The following is a 16,620-nucleotide window of genomic DNA, read 5'->3' as shown; positions in this document are numbered from 1 at the left end:
TCGCTGTGACTGTGACTTCTCTAACCCGTAAAACTATTATTATGATCATTATGGCTGCGACTCTGTCACTGGCACCGCCCTCATGGTATGGAGCATGGGTATGCTAGAACCCGCAAGAACTTTCAACACGCACTTTGACGCACACTCTCCCTCCATTTCATTCCGCCCCTCAGGGGTTGTCTGTCTCATAAATGTTTTGGCAATAAAACGCAAGTTATGATAATGCCAATTCATGGTTAGTGGCGGAGATATCTAAATATTTATATCAGCGAGTGTTTACATGTTCTGCTCTAGTCGTTTGGCCCAAATGATATGCTGGAAGCTCTTTTGATTGCTGGCTCCTCCGATGGTTAGATGCTCGTTGATCTCACAACGAGCCCAAAGATTGAGTATACACATCTCTGTGCTGGCACTCGTCGCTAATTGATGGTAGCTTTTTTTTTAGCCACTTTACACTCGCTGGACTATGGCCACCGTTACTCAGTGTGTTCTGCGACTTTGCACACCTTATCACACATTCAAAGTAATATAATTTCACTCATTACAAGGTACTCTGAGAGCTCGTATCTTGTAGATGCGTAGTCCGTCTCGCTGATGAGATCTGCTCTCTATCACTTTACTCGTTACATAACAAAAATTATTTACTTGTTTGTATCCCCCTGTGCTCCCTCAAATCCTACTCTCCACACTCGTTATTTAGATGCTTTCTTCGTGAATCTCTCTCGTTACTAATCATAGTTGAATGGTCTCCCTGAAAGCTTGTGGAATGAAGCCAATGACTGTGCCTGGTGGAGTAGGAGAGGGATCGTAGCCAGAGGAGTTATTGTTGTCAACATCGACGTAACCCTTTTGTCGAGCAGTTGGCGATGGTGGTGGTGACATTGGCGACACTGGCGACATTGGTGACGGCAGCGTCGGCGGCAATTAATAATACGTAATTTATGTTCCGCATTCAATTCTATTTGACTTTCGGCCCAAAACACTCAAACTTATTGACAGGGTCGGGGTCGGGGTCGTAGTTGGAGTCGGGGGGTTATGGCTATGCGTGGGCCGCCGAAAGGGTTACGTTAACCAAAGGGTTTTACTGCCGCACTTAAGCTCTCTTTGCGCCTTTGCTAGTGAAGCGTTACAATTTACAACCGGCGACGACGGCAGTCGGGCGTAACCAACCAACCATTCGAGCAGCTCTCGTCCGATGCGGGCTAGCGGCGCATTCGATTGCGGATTGCGGGTTGCGGAGACGGGGACGGGGACGTGCTCCGGACATGGATGATGCCCATCTCCCCTGGAGGAGCTGGATCCTTATCCCCGGCTAATCCACTATCTGCCGCCCGCGACAAGTGCAGGATTCAGCATTCGTGTCGAATTCTATTAGCTCGGCATAGAGTGCTTAACGCTTGGCTTAGTCGACTCGACGTCGCCTCCAGCGAGGGTTAGCCGACTCGAGCCGGGCGATAATCGTCGCTCGCCTAATCCAAAGCCTCGGTTACCCCTCTTTCCACTTGGTTCACAATTTGCAGGCAAAGTTTTTATTGAATTAAATGTTACACCTTCGATATCCGGAGAAGGTTTAAGTGTTGGGGTTGGGGTTGGGTTTGGATCGCAAAAGTTGGCAAAGTGCTTAAATCATCATGGTCCAATCTATTAGGCTGAGTGGGTAAGCAGAAGGATACCCATTTAATCGAGTTACTAACGTAGCACAGATTGCGGGCATGCAACATCTTAGGAGTCATTGCGACATTCTCGAAACGTTTGAGGGAACTTGTAAATAATCTGTTTGGCTTAGTTCTAGCATCCTCTGACTGACTCTCTTTTTGTTTGGCTGCAAACATTTCGTGTCCTAGCTGATCTCTCACGTACTTATCTTTGGCCGCGATTTGGATCCTCATTAGGGAGCAATAAAAGCGAAGCGCTGTTGTAAATCCAACCCTGTCTGTCCTGTGCTGTGTGCCAGGATGTGTGCTCCTCATGGCTCATGACAGAGGATGTTCGATGGGGGAGCCGTGTGAGCCGGAGGATGATGAGCTAATTATGCCACGCACTGTTTGTCCGCCATTTCCATTTCAGTATTTATTTATTTATTTATTGACGCACTGCTCTTTTGGCTCCCTTTGAAGGGGCAGAGGAAATCCCGACAAACGACACGCGACAAACGACAGCCTAATGAACAATGAACGTAAGCGGCAGAAGGGGTGGGGTGGGGAAGGGGGAAAACCACCAGAACAAAGAGCCAAAAGCCAAAAGCCGTCGAAACCAGGCAAATAATAAACAGGAAAACTAATAAAACACGAAACAAACTGATTTCGGTTTCGGTTTCATGTTTCTTGTTGTACAATAAATATCGACGGGATTCTTTTTTTTTAGTAATAATTTTTATTTAATTTCCTTTGTTTTGTTGTTGTTTAATTAATTTTTATATATAATTGCAGTGACATGAGGTGTTGTTGCTTCTTCATTTAATTTTATCCATATACATACATATATATTTAAATATATATCATATATATTCTTTTATACAAATACATATACATATACATTTGTTGTATATATTGAATTTGTTCTTGTTGTTGCTGTTGCTTTTGTTGTTGTTGTTGTTGTTCTTTTCGGGCTGTTTGCATTTGTTTAAATTTAATTAACTATAATTAATATTGCTTTTGCGTATAATTCATTCAAAAAACAGCTAAACCAACAGAAAAAAAAGTATCCATTTGATTTTTTTTGTTTGTCTGTTAATATCATAATGCAGGTGATAAAGATGATAAAGATGATAGTGGTGTTTTGGTGGTGGTGGTGCTAGGGATGATGTTTCGCATTATCGGGATTATAAGGAAAACAAATTGCTACAGAAATTGTATTTTTTTTATTCTTTTTCTTATCTTTTTGTGTGTGTGTGTGTGTGTTGCGTGTGTGTATGTGTTTGTGAGATGGGAAGGGGGAGTATGGGGGTATAGGGGGCGTGGCCTGTCTGTCAGCTTTGCGTCTTTGTCGCTCTCTCTTAAATTATGCGAGGAACATGCGTTGAATTCAACTCTTATCGTCTTCTCTTCTCTTCCCTTTCTCTGTCTCTTGCTCTTTCACTTACGCAAAACAAAAGAGGAATTTCCTTCAGTTTCTACTTCACTTCATTTCCCTTTCTCATTTACTACTAATTTAAAAAAAATTATATTTTTTTATTGTATACCTGTACTACATATGCATATATGATATAAACACACACATCAGACTCGCATCCGCGCCCCAAAATTAGCATCTCAGAATGGGGCCCAAAGCGAGTCTTTTCTAAATAGACAAACAAAAAAAAACCTTAAATAAAAATACAAAAAAATATTATCTTGTTCTTTGGTTTTAGAACTTAAATGTAGGAAAAAAAAAATTGCCAAAAAAAAACATTACATATATACGTATGATTAAATTAGGAAAAGTTCTCATAGTTTTGTTGGGGGGTCTTTTATTTTTTTTTGTTTAGTTTTAAGCATTTCCCCAAGGGCCTGCAACTGGGTTCGTGTCTCGGCTAGGTGCGTGTTTCTGCACGGGACATACAGGAGCGAATCGCCCCGGCCCCGGGCCCCGGGCCACGGTGGCCCCAAAAATAAACATTAATTCGGGGGCTGTGGGTATCAGTGGGGCTGTATGTGTGAGTGGTGTGGTGTGTTGTGTGTGCTCGTGTGTTTACGGTATCTTGGTACTTAGCAGCTACATAAATTATTTTTAAACATATATATATATATATTTATATATATCCATGTGTATATATATACTATATCTGTATAGGTTTTATCATTAATTTTCATTTAAGTTTACTAAAAAAAAATTGTTCATCCTAGAGCTAAGAAAAAAATTGCATTTATTTTTTTTGTATCTTTTTTATGTTTTTTCTTAATTTTTGCTGCTTTTTACTAAGATTACAATCGTACAATGTGTGTATATATATATATATATACTTTATGTGTACTATATGTATGTGTATATATATATATATATATATATATAGAGGCGCCATCTTTGATGTTGCTATTTCCAATCGTACAATATCAATATACATATATGTGTATGGGTGTCTGTGAGTGTGTGTGTGGGTGTGGGGGATGTGTATCTGTAGGTATATATATGTCTGATATATATACCATTTATAAATTTGTCCACTCGGATATGGAGCTTTTCTTCTGCTTGCATTTCCTATCCATTTATGTTCTGTTTACAAAGGTGTCTCGGGGTTCCATGCTAAGTCCCCACTGAACCAAGATCGGCCCTCCTCCCCCCTCGCTCTTATCTCTCTCTCTCTCTCTCTCTCTCTCTGCATATACCTCCGCTTCTTCTTCGCTCTGCATCGGGCCCCACCAGAGGTTCTGCGGGCTACACGTTGCTTAGAAACGGGACAAAAAAAGTACTGTCTCTGTGCGGTCAAATCCAGAGCGAAGCCACAGAGCGAATCCATCCACATCCAGGAGCGGATTAGAGGGCAGAAGTGAAAGAGGGCTACACCCTTGGAGGGGGGTAGGAGATTGGGATTGCGTTTTCCACTATATACTACAAATGCCTACATGCTAAAATTCTGCTCGGGGGAAGGTCGCGCCGATACTATATACAACAGTGGGGCGTGCAGGTGCAGGAGCAGCAGGAGGGTCGCTAGACGACCGCCACGGGCGAGGACCAGGACAAGGCCGGCAGCGGGAACGGTGCCGGGAACGAGAGCGGACTGGGGGCACGGACCCAGCTGAGTTGGGGCGCAGGCTAAAGGCGTTGCAACAGACCCGTCTGCGGTCAGACATCGACATCGAGGTCGATCACCGAGCTGCGGTCGTGCTCGTCCTCATCATCGTCCACATCGTCCTCCATCTCGAGCTCCAGCTCCAGGCCGTCCTCCTCGCAATCGGAGCGGCCGTCCAGTAATTGTCACTGATCCGTGGCGGCCGCCACTGCCCCATGGTGCGGCTGCTGGTGCGGATGCGAGTGCGGATGCGAATGCGAGTGCGGATGCTGGTGGTGGGCCTGCGTGTGGTGGTGCAGCTGGGCCGTCTCCTCGGCCAGTTGCAAGGCCGCGGCCGCAGCAGCCGCCGCAGCAGCGGCACTGCCATTGTGCTGCACCTCCAGCCCGTTGACCATCTTCTCCATGCTCTTCAGCTCCGAGGGGGAGTGCTGGGGCTGTTGCTGGGCCTGGCGCTTCAGCAGCGAGGGCGGCGTGGTGGGCGACATTGATATGGGGCGCGTGGGCGGCGAGTGGGAGGAGGCCCGCGGCCTGGGGCTGGAGCTGAGGCTGCGGGGTCCGTTCTCTACTCCTCCGCCGGACCCGCCGGACCCGCCGGCGCCCAGCACTCCGGGTGGGGGTCCGTCAGCGCCCCCGCCACCACTGCGGTTCGCATTGGAGCCCGGGGTTACGGCGTCGAAGGCGGAGCCCAGGCTGCCCGGCAGACTGTACGGCGAGAAGCGGTGGCTCTTGAGGCCCTGCAGCGGAGAGACCGGCGTGTGCCCGGCCGCCGCGTAGGCGTGGCCGAAGAGCGCCGGGTGCTGGGCGGCCAGCGCCAGCTGCGCGTTGAAGAGCAGGCCGGGATTGAGGCCGGCGGGGCTCATGGCGGCGGCCGCTGCCGGGTTGTGCAGCAGACCCAGGTGATGCGGCGGATAGAGGCCGTGCGGATAGAGGTAAGGCAACAGATGCGGCGACGGGTGGATCGGTGGGCCCACCGAGATGTTCGGCGAGGGGTAGCTGCCTCCGGGATTGAGGCCAGCCGCTGCAGCGGCCGCCGCCGCCGCCGTGGCACCCATCCCCTCCTTGGGGCTGCCCGTGGAGGTGGGTCGAAAGGCACCGCCGGTGCTGCCGCCGACGCTCTCCGAGCAGCTCGAGTCGCTGCCGTCGCGCTCTACGTCTGCGTCCGCCTGCAGGCGTCGCCGGAGGGCGTCCTCTGCGTTGGCATTGGCCGCAGCCGCCGCCGCATGCTCCCCGGCTCCGGCGCCCGCCAGGTGATTGAACCAAGCGGCCAGGGCTGATGGATGGAAACAGAAGGAGGAAGATAGAAGAGTGAAGAAGTCAGTCAGAATTAGTCCGCAAGTGGATGGATCCTGGATGGAGGTGGATCCTAAATCTCCCTTCTGAAGTACTCACCCGAGTGCTGGTGCGCGTGCATCTGCTGCAGCGAATGGCTCAAAGGCAACAGCGGACTCTGCGGCGGCCCCACCACGTCCAGCAGCTTGTCGTCATCGTCCTGCTGGTCCAGGAGCGCCGCGTGCGGATGCATGTGTGGCGGCCGGCCGGCATGCCCCAGATGTAGCGGCGCCCGGGAGCTGCTCACGTGGGTCGGATTGAGCTTGTCCGAGTCGGACCCTCGATTGGACATCAGCGCCTGCCTGTAACAACAGTTGTACGAAGGACAAGGACACAAATTAGAACATCCCTGTGCATGTTTTTGATTTAGAGATATCCCTTCGAGAATCCCCTTTTCAAGGAACTATTACTCCTTCCCCCATCCCTCCATAAAGGACAGCCTACCGACCGAATCCTCTGGATTTTCTGGTTTATTTTCCAGCGGAATTTTCCGGGGATCAGAGGCCCAAGCTTTGATAATATTGTTGCTAACTGAAATATCTGCTAAATGATAAACCAACGCTGCCGGCAGCCAGCCATCCGCCCCATTCTGTGGGCCCTGCCCCTGTCCCTGTCCCTGCCCCAGTTCCCGCTGCTGGTCTGGAGGGCTGTCAGGACCGTCAGGACCGTAACCTTAATTGAATTGTAACAATGCGAGGCGGAAACGGGCCCCACACAGGCAGTCTACGGCCGTGTCTCTATAGCTATGTCTGGGGCTGACAATGAAATTGAAAAATAATTCAAAACACGTTAGTGTAATTTAGTGTCTGCACTGGGCCTGTTTTGGCCCTGTCCAGGTCCTTATCCTGGCCTTTCAATTTTCATTTTCATTCTTTTTCCGCGCACTGTTGCTGTTCACACATCAAAGCCGTGGCTGGGCTCACAAATTGGGCAATTTTAGCCACACACACACACACACACTCTGGCATGTGTGTGTGGTGTGGTGTGGTGTGTGCGTGTGTGTATCATTATCAGAGAAACCACACCCAAAACCACCCATGCGAACCACCCATTTGCTGGCTGCATTTCTGGCATTGCGCCAGAGGCGTCTTCTTTTACACTTAACTGTTTTTCCACATTCGACCATTTCGGCACCTGGCTCATGCATAGGTGTACGAGTACGTATGGGTGTATGGGTGTATGGGTGTATGGGTGTGTGAGCCTAATTTAATAGCAAATCAATTTGTGTTAATCCAGGCAACGTATCTGACCCACCCACTTAACTACAAAGGCCAAGAAAGCCAACTCCGAAGTCGGCACGGAGTCGAAGACGGAACGAAAAACAATTGCGGTTCCCGGTGGCGGATGAGGCGGAGAAGGCGGAGGCAGCAGCGCCCAGCTTAGGGCGAAAGATTACATCGAATGTCGATGGGAAAGAAGGGGTGGAAAGGAGGGATTAGGGTGACTAATAACCCTAATAAGCGGGTATTTGGACCTGTTATTGGTATTGTCCCAGCATTGAGTAATGGCATGTATGTATCCAGAGGTTTTATATTTGGATAAGACTCTTCTGAAAGCATGTCCGAATACTGGGGAAAAAGAGACTTCCATCTGCAAGGCGTTTCCCTGTTGGTGGCCAGATCCGCTCCTGGGTCTCGTCTCACATGCAGCTCGCCCATAAAATTCGGGTGCCCCAGACCCAGCCCCAGACCCAGCCCCAGACCCAGCCCTGAAGAAGACGTTTATCTTTGCCCTTTTCTCTAGCATTGTTGTTGTGTGCCGAAGTGAACGCCCTGCAAAAGGGGCCCCCTCTGGCTGGATGGAGGAAGAAATTGCGCCGTTTTGTGTGCTCTGTAATTTTTGAATTACGTCTAAATTTGCGGCTTAAACAGCCCAACAACGCCCACAAAAGCTCGCCCACCGACCCCTCACCTTTTCCCACCTCTCGTTCCATCGTTCTCTCAGGCGCTCCCTCTCCAGATCTTTCCCGTGCTCTTTCCCCATCTATATCTCGTATATCTATATCTCGCTCTACTGCCAAGAGTTCATATCCGCTCGAGAGACTGCCTATTGTCAACTAACGCCTCGGGCTTCCTAGCCTCTCGATGGAAATACAAAAAAAAATAAGAAAAGGAGAGTGATGCAGTGTGAAGGACGCAGGGTGCAGGGCGCAGGGCGCCCGGGGGTTGGGGGCTTGAATAAGTGCTGCTGCTGCTGCTGCGTCTGGGGTGTGAGACCTATTTTTTCTACTGAGAGAAAAGAAGTTTTCAATTGCTTCGACGGCCGCTGCTGGCTGTTAAAACGTTTTCACTTTAGATTTCCGGTTCCCATTTCGCCTAAAGGCCATCTCGCGATGGGATGGAATATGCGATTCCGGCGGAAGTTGCGCACTGCGAAGCGGTTAAGCGGCAGGCGGGGAGGCCGACCAAGGGGGGAGAGGTGCTTGCCACCAATTAGCATCTCTCGCTGTCTCTCGCTGTGAAGGGCCCTCATTGGCATCGGCATTAGCATTGGCATCAGGAGCCACAACACCCATCGTTGACTCTTTGTCGTCATGGCTTTGTTGTTCTTGCCGCTAATGAAGGGGCTGGGCTGCTCACGGCCGAGGGTGGGGGGTCCGGAAGGGTTGAAAGGTTACAGAAGCAGACAGAGACACCAACAGAGAGAGAAGAGAGCCGACCTGGAGACCTGGACCACAGACAGGGGCAAAAAAGAGTTGACTAAGTCGTCACTAATTGCCAGGGATTTTCGGCAGGACTACAGCTCAAAGTTCTGCCCGCCCTCCTCACTCTTGCTCGCTGGAATTGTAAGCGGTTTAGCGGTTTTTTCTGGCTCCCCAGCCCCTGCACCAGCCCCTGCGCCAGCCCTTGCCCCTGCCACAGACCCTGCCGGCATTTAATTAACAATTGACGCAAGTTTTTTGCGCCCTGCCTCCCTGCCACCCCCCTCCAGAAACGGAATGACAGTCTTTGACTGACTGAATGACTGAACTGCCAACTTGCTGTCACATCAATGACCCGGAAAATTCTGTGATTTTTACTTTTCTATCTTGTTGTTGTTGTTGGTTTCTTTTTTTTTGGCACAAAGTGGAAAACAATTTTGTGGCCACAAGACACAGGGGCGCTGATGGTGGGTGGGTGGAAAAGTGGAAAAGCTCTGGCTTAGACAACAGACACGCTAATGCCAATCAAGGCTGAAGTAATCAGTGGAAAAAGGGCAACCAAAAAACCGAGAACCCAGAGCCCAGAACCCAGAACCCAGAACCCGATTTGAGTAAATTGTTTGTGTCAATGGGAGAGAGCCGGAATGCACGATGATATGGGAGCCGCCTTGTCATCGTTGGCATACAGACTGAAAATTGATTTGTAACGTTTAGCATGGACATAGACATAGACCTAGACATGGGGATGGACAGGGACAGGGACACTGACGCGGACATGGAAATGGACATGGACAGGCGGGGGCAAGGCCATTCCTCCATTAAATGTCATTCATCATTATTCTAAGTCAGAGAATCACAGGAGCCACCTAGCACCCATCTACAGGCACCCACTGTGGCCTTGTGGGCGGAGAGATGTGGGTGTGTGGCCGGAAACCGGAACCACTCCAAGTGGGGAGCCTTGGAATCACTTTCCTCCTGCGCTCTTCCATGGAGAGCGACAGAAAGAGAGATAGATATTGGAAAATCTCTGTTGGTGAAAAGTCAAAGCATTTTGACCAACATCATTGCCCCTCAGGGGGTCGACGGGTCGCTGGAACAGTGCAGCAGTGGGACGGGACGGCGTGGGGTGGGGTGGATGCCAGAAGCCAGCAGTCAGCAGCTAACAGGAAATTGAAATCAATCCATCAATATGGATTACATGTTCGAGCTGCTGATGCTGCTGCTGCTTCTGCTGCTGTGAGGTGCCAGTCATCGACATTATCGGATGGAGGAGGATGGAGGACGGCTACCAAAAGCCAGGGGCATCATTAAACAGGAACAACATCATTCCGGCCACACCACCTCGTCCTCGCCACCGCATCCCTGGAGTGGCAGCTTTTGTATGACTTGCAATTTGACAATCTGCAGGCTAATTAGTTCCGCATAGATTTGACAAACATTAATGTCGTCTCTCCGTTCCGTTCCGTTCAGTTCGGTTCGGTTCAGTTCTGTTTTTGTTTTAATCAAGCCCCAAACAGAAATAGAGCTGTAATAGGGATACAGATACAGATACAGATAGAGATGGAAAGCAGAAAGAGATACAAATAGAACAGAACAGAAATAGAGATGACCAGATATCCCCCCTCCCCGAAAACTCTGTCCAGCGACAAATTAGTTGAGTCCCAGAGTCCTGCAGCAAAGTTGCCGATTGTCCGACAGCCACAAAAGGGCAAACGATTTGCCCAAAGCATTATCTTCTCCTGCTCTCCTCTTCCGCCACCAGCCCTTTAGCACATCCTTTGCGAGTCCTGATTAGTCTGCCTTTTGATAATGGAAAAATGGACACAGAGAGGGGAAACATTCGGCCTGGAATGGAGTGCATTTTAGGAAGAGGGAGCTGCTTTCTGTAGGTACACAGGACATGTATTTAGACTGTTGAAAGTATCCCCTTTTCAAAAGGAACGACATCCTTCGCTATCAGGTTTCTTTGCTTGTTCTAATAGAATAGATCTATAGATAGTTCTATCGCACTTTAAACCCTCTTCGTACTCCAGTGATACTTACTTCTTTTCCCTTTTGCCAGCACCAGTATCACGAAAGCCCTTCGCAAAGGGATTGTTGTCGATTTTCAGTTGAGTTATCTGCCAAAGGAGAAACAAGAGATTAGTACAGATCGGATCGGATGAAACGGGATGGACCAAGGGACCATGGGACTATGGGACACTTACCTTCTCGTTTTGATATGCAGTTACGGCTATGAACTCGGTCTCCTTGAACACGTACGTGCGAAATGTGGAGTACGGCAGCTTCAGGATGTCGTTGGCGCGCACCAGGTGGAAACGCGGCTGATACTTGTGCATCGAGTTCAGTATGGTCTGTTGGAGAGCGGGAGATACAACGGATGGAGAACGGAAGGGCGGATTAGTGAGCTTGTCCTGCAACTGTGGCCAGTGCAACCAACCAAAGAATACCAAAAAAACCAACGACGAACCCAAAACGACCGACGAAGCCATGACAAACCCTGACTCTGACGCGGCGGCCCTAACTTGACAAAACTCACACACAGCGGAATCCAGAGACGCCGTGGATTGGCAACGGCTTAGGCCGAAAATGCAGCGACATAGCTGACGGTTGCAACATCAGCAGCGACCACCCACCAGAGAGCACGAGGAGAGCGCTGGGAGGACGCGGAGGAGAGCTCCAGCTGGGGACAAAGGAGACTTGACAGAGAAGAGAGAGCCAGAAGGGACTGCGACTGGGACTGGGACTGCCACTGCGATTGTGGTGCTGTGGAGCTGTGGTGCTGTTACCAATACAAAGTTGTGTCATAAAATATGAATTTGTCTGCCTTAGTCAGTCGCAGAGACCCAGACCCCCCAAGCAATCCCAAGCAATCCCAAGCCTTCCTGCAACCTTCGTTCGAAAACAGCAGCCCCAAGCCCCCCTCTGAATCCAAGGCATTTCGATCCGCTTCGGCACGGTTCGGTTCGGCTCGGCTCGGGGCGGGGGGGCGACTGTTGCAAAAGGAACACCTTTTTAATTACCATAACTCGTCGCGGCTCGACTTCGATTAAGCGACAAACAGGCCTAGACCCGGACAGAGTCTCGACAGCCAGTTTGTTGCCGCTGCGTGTGGACCCCACAAGCAGCCCCCAGACGCCATTTTGTTCGTGTAATTTCAGAAAAGAGAGAGAAAAAAACTACAAACAACAACAACAACTTGCAGACTTTCGTTGTTTCGACAAGAGAACAACAAAACGAAACAACGAGCGAGCGAATGAAACGGAATGAGGCAACAACAACAACAACAACAACCAGCCAGCCAGCAGCAACCAGCAACCAACCCACAATGTGTATCTCATAGAACAAACGTGTGTCTTGTGCGGCCTCTGGCGGGTATCTGGTACGAGTATCTGGAATCCGAGCCCGATTCGCACGCCTCTTGCGGGCAGGCAGAGGCAGTGCTGCAGCGACCACCAATGGCGAGGGCCAGCGCAAGGTGTGACTAATGTGTGTGCTGTGAATAGCATTCATTTGGGGATGGATTAACGGCCAGCCGAATGGGTCCATCGAGTTGAGTGTGTGTTGGCCAAGAGATGCTCGAAGTGCCAGATGATCATGTGAAACCAATTCGGCGCATGATGTCATTCCTTTATGGGAAATTTGAACTGTGAATCAACGTGGAATCTGGCAATAACGCTCTCATTGCCTTTGTTGGAATTTATCCAATCAGTGGAGGGGTGTCGGGGTCCCATCAGCGCTCCACTCCTAGCCCCTCATTCAACGCACTCATTCACTCCACCCATTCACATTCACCGCACTCATTAGTATGAATACAGCGCACTCGGTCGAACACTTCACGTGTCCGAAACCAAGTCCAAAAAGGAGCAAAAAAAAACTGATTAATTGCCCGCCATTTTGAACTAAACGCTTTTTTCTCCAACCTTCCCGAAAAGCTCCGCCACCGCCTTCTTGGCTCCCTCCTCCCACTCCTTCACTCCGAGGATTGCCTTTTAAAGGCAAACACTTTATGGCCGGCTGATCCGCGCGGCGCTCATCAATCAAACACACAGCCGAACAGTGGGTGATTTTAGCAATCTAGCTCGGAAAAAGTCCAATTTCAATTCCCGTCAAATTTTGAATCGGTAGAGTAAACGAACATTTAGTTTAGTTTTTACTTCAAACATTTCCTTCATTTCCTTCAATATTGAAAATACATTCATAATGCGCATTCTTATCTTTTAATCCGTTCCTTTTTCCGTGTTCGATTAGTCCGATCGCCCACTGTGAGCCGAAACGAACCAAATCGAACCGAGCCGAACACACTCGCACTCGCAGTCGCAGTCAGTCGCAGCGAACCAAATCGAACCCGAGCTTTCGAGCTCCAGCGAGTCGAAGCGCCGACGCCACCGCCGTCGCCGTCGCTGCGCCGCAGTCCATAAATCGCTGGCAAAACGCGTCGCAAACGCGTCCTCTACTTAAAACGTCATTTGCTAATTTGCTTGAAATTTATTGACACATAAATTCATTTTGCTCAACAGCAACAATCATAATTACGCCTGTCTGTGGTGCATGTGTGTGTCTAGAATTTATTGATAAAACAATTTGCATTATTACGTTAATTTTTCATTCGCCCCAAACCACCAAATCCCCCTTCTCCTCCTCCTGTGCTCTGGCATAGCCTAAGGCGCAAAATTGTCATTTAAAATGTCATTTTGCTGTCGAGTCGAGTCGAGTTGAATTGAGTTGAGTTTGTGCCGAGTTTGAATTGCGATTTAAATGAAAATAACCGTGAAGATAGCCATAAAAATATAAGCATGCCATGCAATGCAATGTGGCTGCTGTGCTGCTGCTGCTACTTTTTTTTTTCATTTCAGTTTGTCCAAATGGGAATAAACAAGTCTAATTAGACGTGAAGTGCGATTACACACACAGCCGGCAGGCAGCACAGCACAGCACACAGCACACAGCCATCCATCAGATTGATGTCTGGCTCTGTCTCCTGATTGACGTGGCTGATTGAATTGATTGGCGAACAAAACCAAACCAAAGCACAGCAAAGCACAGCAAAGCAAATGCAATTATGCATCAAATATTGCCTAGATTTTTAGCACATATGATTGCCATAGCCGGATGGCCACATGGCACATTGCGGCACGTATCTGGAGTGCAGCAAACATCGTCACGATGTGCAGCAACATCCAAGGAGTTGCATCTTTGGCTTTGGCGTTGGCTTTGGTGATTGCTCTCCTCTCTTTCCGTATTCTTCTCTCGCATATTGACAAAGTACGAGTACAATCCAATCCGTGGAGCAGTTAATCACTCTATATATCGCCCCGGGTGACAACTGATTGAGCCGCCGGCGGTCAATACCAAAAATGGTGCGACAATTTTTGCCCCCCGGCCCAGCCCCAGGCCAGCCTTCGTTCTGCTGGCACGGTTGTTGCTTCTTGCTGTTGCTGCTACGTGTTGCTACTTAAAGTTGCATCTGCACCCAGCTTGAGCTTTCAGCTGGCTCTCTCTCTCGCTCTGCTCCTGCTGCTGCTGCACTCCTCCCGCTCCACGGAGCAACACGTTTGTTTTGGGCTTTTGCGTGTTGATTGCTAAAAGGTAAAATTGCCTCTGCTTCTGCTGCTGTTGAGATTGCTGTCTCGTTGTTGCTGCTGCTGCCACTGACTGTTGTTGCACACTCATTGTTGGCATATTATCACATAATTTAACTGATGATGGCACTGCTGCTGCTGATGCTGCCGCCTGTCCCGTGTTCGCCTTGTTCGCCACAGCCACGCCACAGCCACAGCCTTGTATGTATGATTGCTGTCGTCAGGTTGTTGCCGGGGTGTTGCTGGAGTGTTGCTGGAGTGCCGGACTGCTTGCTGACTGGGTCTGATGCTGCTGGCGTGCTGGGTTAATTGAATGATCACTCCACACTTTGATTCGATTTGGCATGTAACAACCGCCACAGAGTGGAGTTAACGGTGATCGACGATCCGCTGATTCGCCGATGCGGCGATCGGGCGGCCAAAGTTCAGCGGAGAGGTGCATCGGATCGTGAGTGAATGTCGGAGCTAGGACCGATCACCCGATCACCGATTTGCCGATTGTTGTTGATGGCATAACAAGTTGGCTTTTAATTAACATTAAAGTAGGTTTTTCTCTCTCTCTCTCTCTCTCTCTTTGAGAACTGAGATCCCTGGATCGTGTGAAGAAGATCGATGCCAAATTGAAATTGCCAGAAAGTGATCAACAGAATGTTTTATTTCTTTGGGTCGAATCGAATCGCATCTTTGGATGAGTGGATAGCTAGATTGTTGGATACATTGATCGTTTGATTGTTGGATGAGCTGATCGCTTGATCTCGTTCGAGACTCATTCTGAGCTTATGTCCAGATGTGGATGTGCTAAAGTTCTGAGGCACCGCTCAGCATTCCGCATTCAGCATTCAGCTCCGATCAATGGGGATCATCTGGGATCATCTCAGATCAGATCAGCTGAGATCGGACGGGCCTCTGCCTCTGCCTCGACGCGGCTCAATTAGGCATCGAGAGAGTTTCGGGGCTAAGCCATTTTCGGCTACCTGTTGACCAATTATGGACATAATTGAAGCGCCGCCGCCACAGCCACTACCTCCATGCCTCCGTGCCTCCATAGATGACTCAGACTAAGACTAAGACTAAGTCTGGGCTGTTGCTTTATTAAGCTGTTTAAGCTGCTTTTCGAATACACTCAATCGATATGCATATTGAGCGATATACACCATAAATATCAACACGAGACTCTCTCGGATCTGTATGGCTCTGGTCTTAAGGCGAAACATGTCTTAATTAAGCCAGCGGATCAGGTAGAAGGCAGAAGGTAGAGAGGTAGTCCCGAGCCCGAGTCCGGGTCCCAGACAGGGCCACCATGCTGCGGCCCCTCTACCTCATATTAATCTGTAAATTATGCATAATTTTAATTTCCCAAAAGAGAAAGAGAAGAGAATCAGAGTCACAGAGTCGCCACAGCCACCCAAGAGTCACAGGCCAGGCCACACTCTACTCCGGACATGTCAAAACTCTCATGTTGGATGGAGCTGCATCCCAAGAGTCCCAGTCTCAGTCCCAGTCCCAGTCCGAGTCGAATCGAATCGAATTCGCCGCTGCATGTAAATAAACTCAAAATTTATTTACAATTTATAACAATTCTTTTTGGGGTCTCGTCTCCTGGTGGTCGTCGTCTCCGGCAGCAGCGGCAGCGGCAGTGGAATTGTTGGGGAAAATGTTAATTAAATGGATTTACATTTTAATGACAACACGAAGAGAACCGCGAACGCCATGCTCCAGCCGATTGAGATACAGAACCAAGAGCCGAGAGCCCAGAGCCAGGCGAACAGACAAAAAGAGAGTTGTTGTCGATCGCCAGACCACTCGAATCCAATCCAATGCAATCCAATTCCAGCCGGGCAGCCGGGCAGCCTGCCAGCCTGCCGGGCAGCCCACTCCATCTCCATCTTCATCTTGTGCTCTGTTCTGTTCTGTTTCTGTTCTGTGTACCCCTGCAGCCAATTGCAAATTTGCTAAACAAAATGGGCGGCGTTTGAGCCACAAAACAGAACCGGGCCGAAACAGAAGCAGCGACGGGTGGGGTTGGGGGCAAAGGCAAAGGCATTCAACATTCGATATTCAATGCAACCTAATGATGCCTTTGCCTGTCTGTGTCTGTTTAAGGTCCGGTGTGGTGCGCTTTTTTGTTGCATGCAAATTGATCGTGCATCCACCTCCCCCGCTCGGCGGCAGGGGGCAGGGGGCATGTGGCATGGGGCATGGGGCAGTGGCAGCAGTCACAGTCGATTGGCCAGCAGGAGAATGCTCAAGCTGGGAACACGAGTTCTGGCACTCTGTGGCCGCGTTTCGATGCGGCCCACTGATTAAACGCGCCCCCACCGCCCCTAGACAGCGTCGATATCGATATGGGTGTGATTCAT

The 16,620-nt window shown here is 49.5% G+C and overlaps 1 protein-coding gene across 4 annotated transcripts in view; it reads right to left on the bottom strand.

Annotated features, from left to right (window-relative positions):
- Positions 1-4,274: 4,274 nt before the first annotated feature.
- The window catches only part of bi (T-box transcription factor bifid), a 64,552-nt gene continuing 52,206 nt past the window's right edge, over positions 4,275-16,620 (bottom strand). For 2 of the 4 annotated variants that reach the window (XM_033382032.1, XM_033382034.1), the window contains exons 4-7: positions 10,886-11,032; positions 10,722-10,798; positions 6,098-6,348; positions 4,275-5,978 (exon numbers count right to left, since the gene is read on the bottom strand). In XM_033382032.1, coding sequence (XP_033237923.1) covers positions 4,894-5,978; positions 6,098-6,348; positions 10,722-10,798; positions 10,886-11,032 — 1,560 coding nt within the window. In that variant the 3' untranslated portion in view covers positions 4,275-4,893. The remainder of the gene's footprint in view (positions 5,979-6,097; positions 6,349-10,721; positions 10,799-10,885; positions 11,033-16,620) is intronic. The other 2 variants (XM_033382033.1, XM_033382035.1) reach the window with 1 other exon arrangement.

This window comes from Drosophila pseudoobscura, chromosome X (genome assembly GCF_009870125.1).
Source record: "Drosophila pseudoobscura strain MV-25-SWS-2005 chromosome X, UCI_Dpse_MV25, whole genome shotgun sequence".
NCBI classification, from domain to species: Eukaryota; Metazoa; Arthropoda; class Insecta; order Diptera; family Drosophilidae; genus Drosophila; species Drosophila pseudoobscura.
Note: the sequence above shows the minus strand (reverse complement) of the source record. Positions and strands in the feature narration are given on the sequence as shown.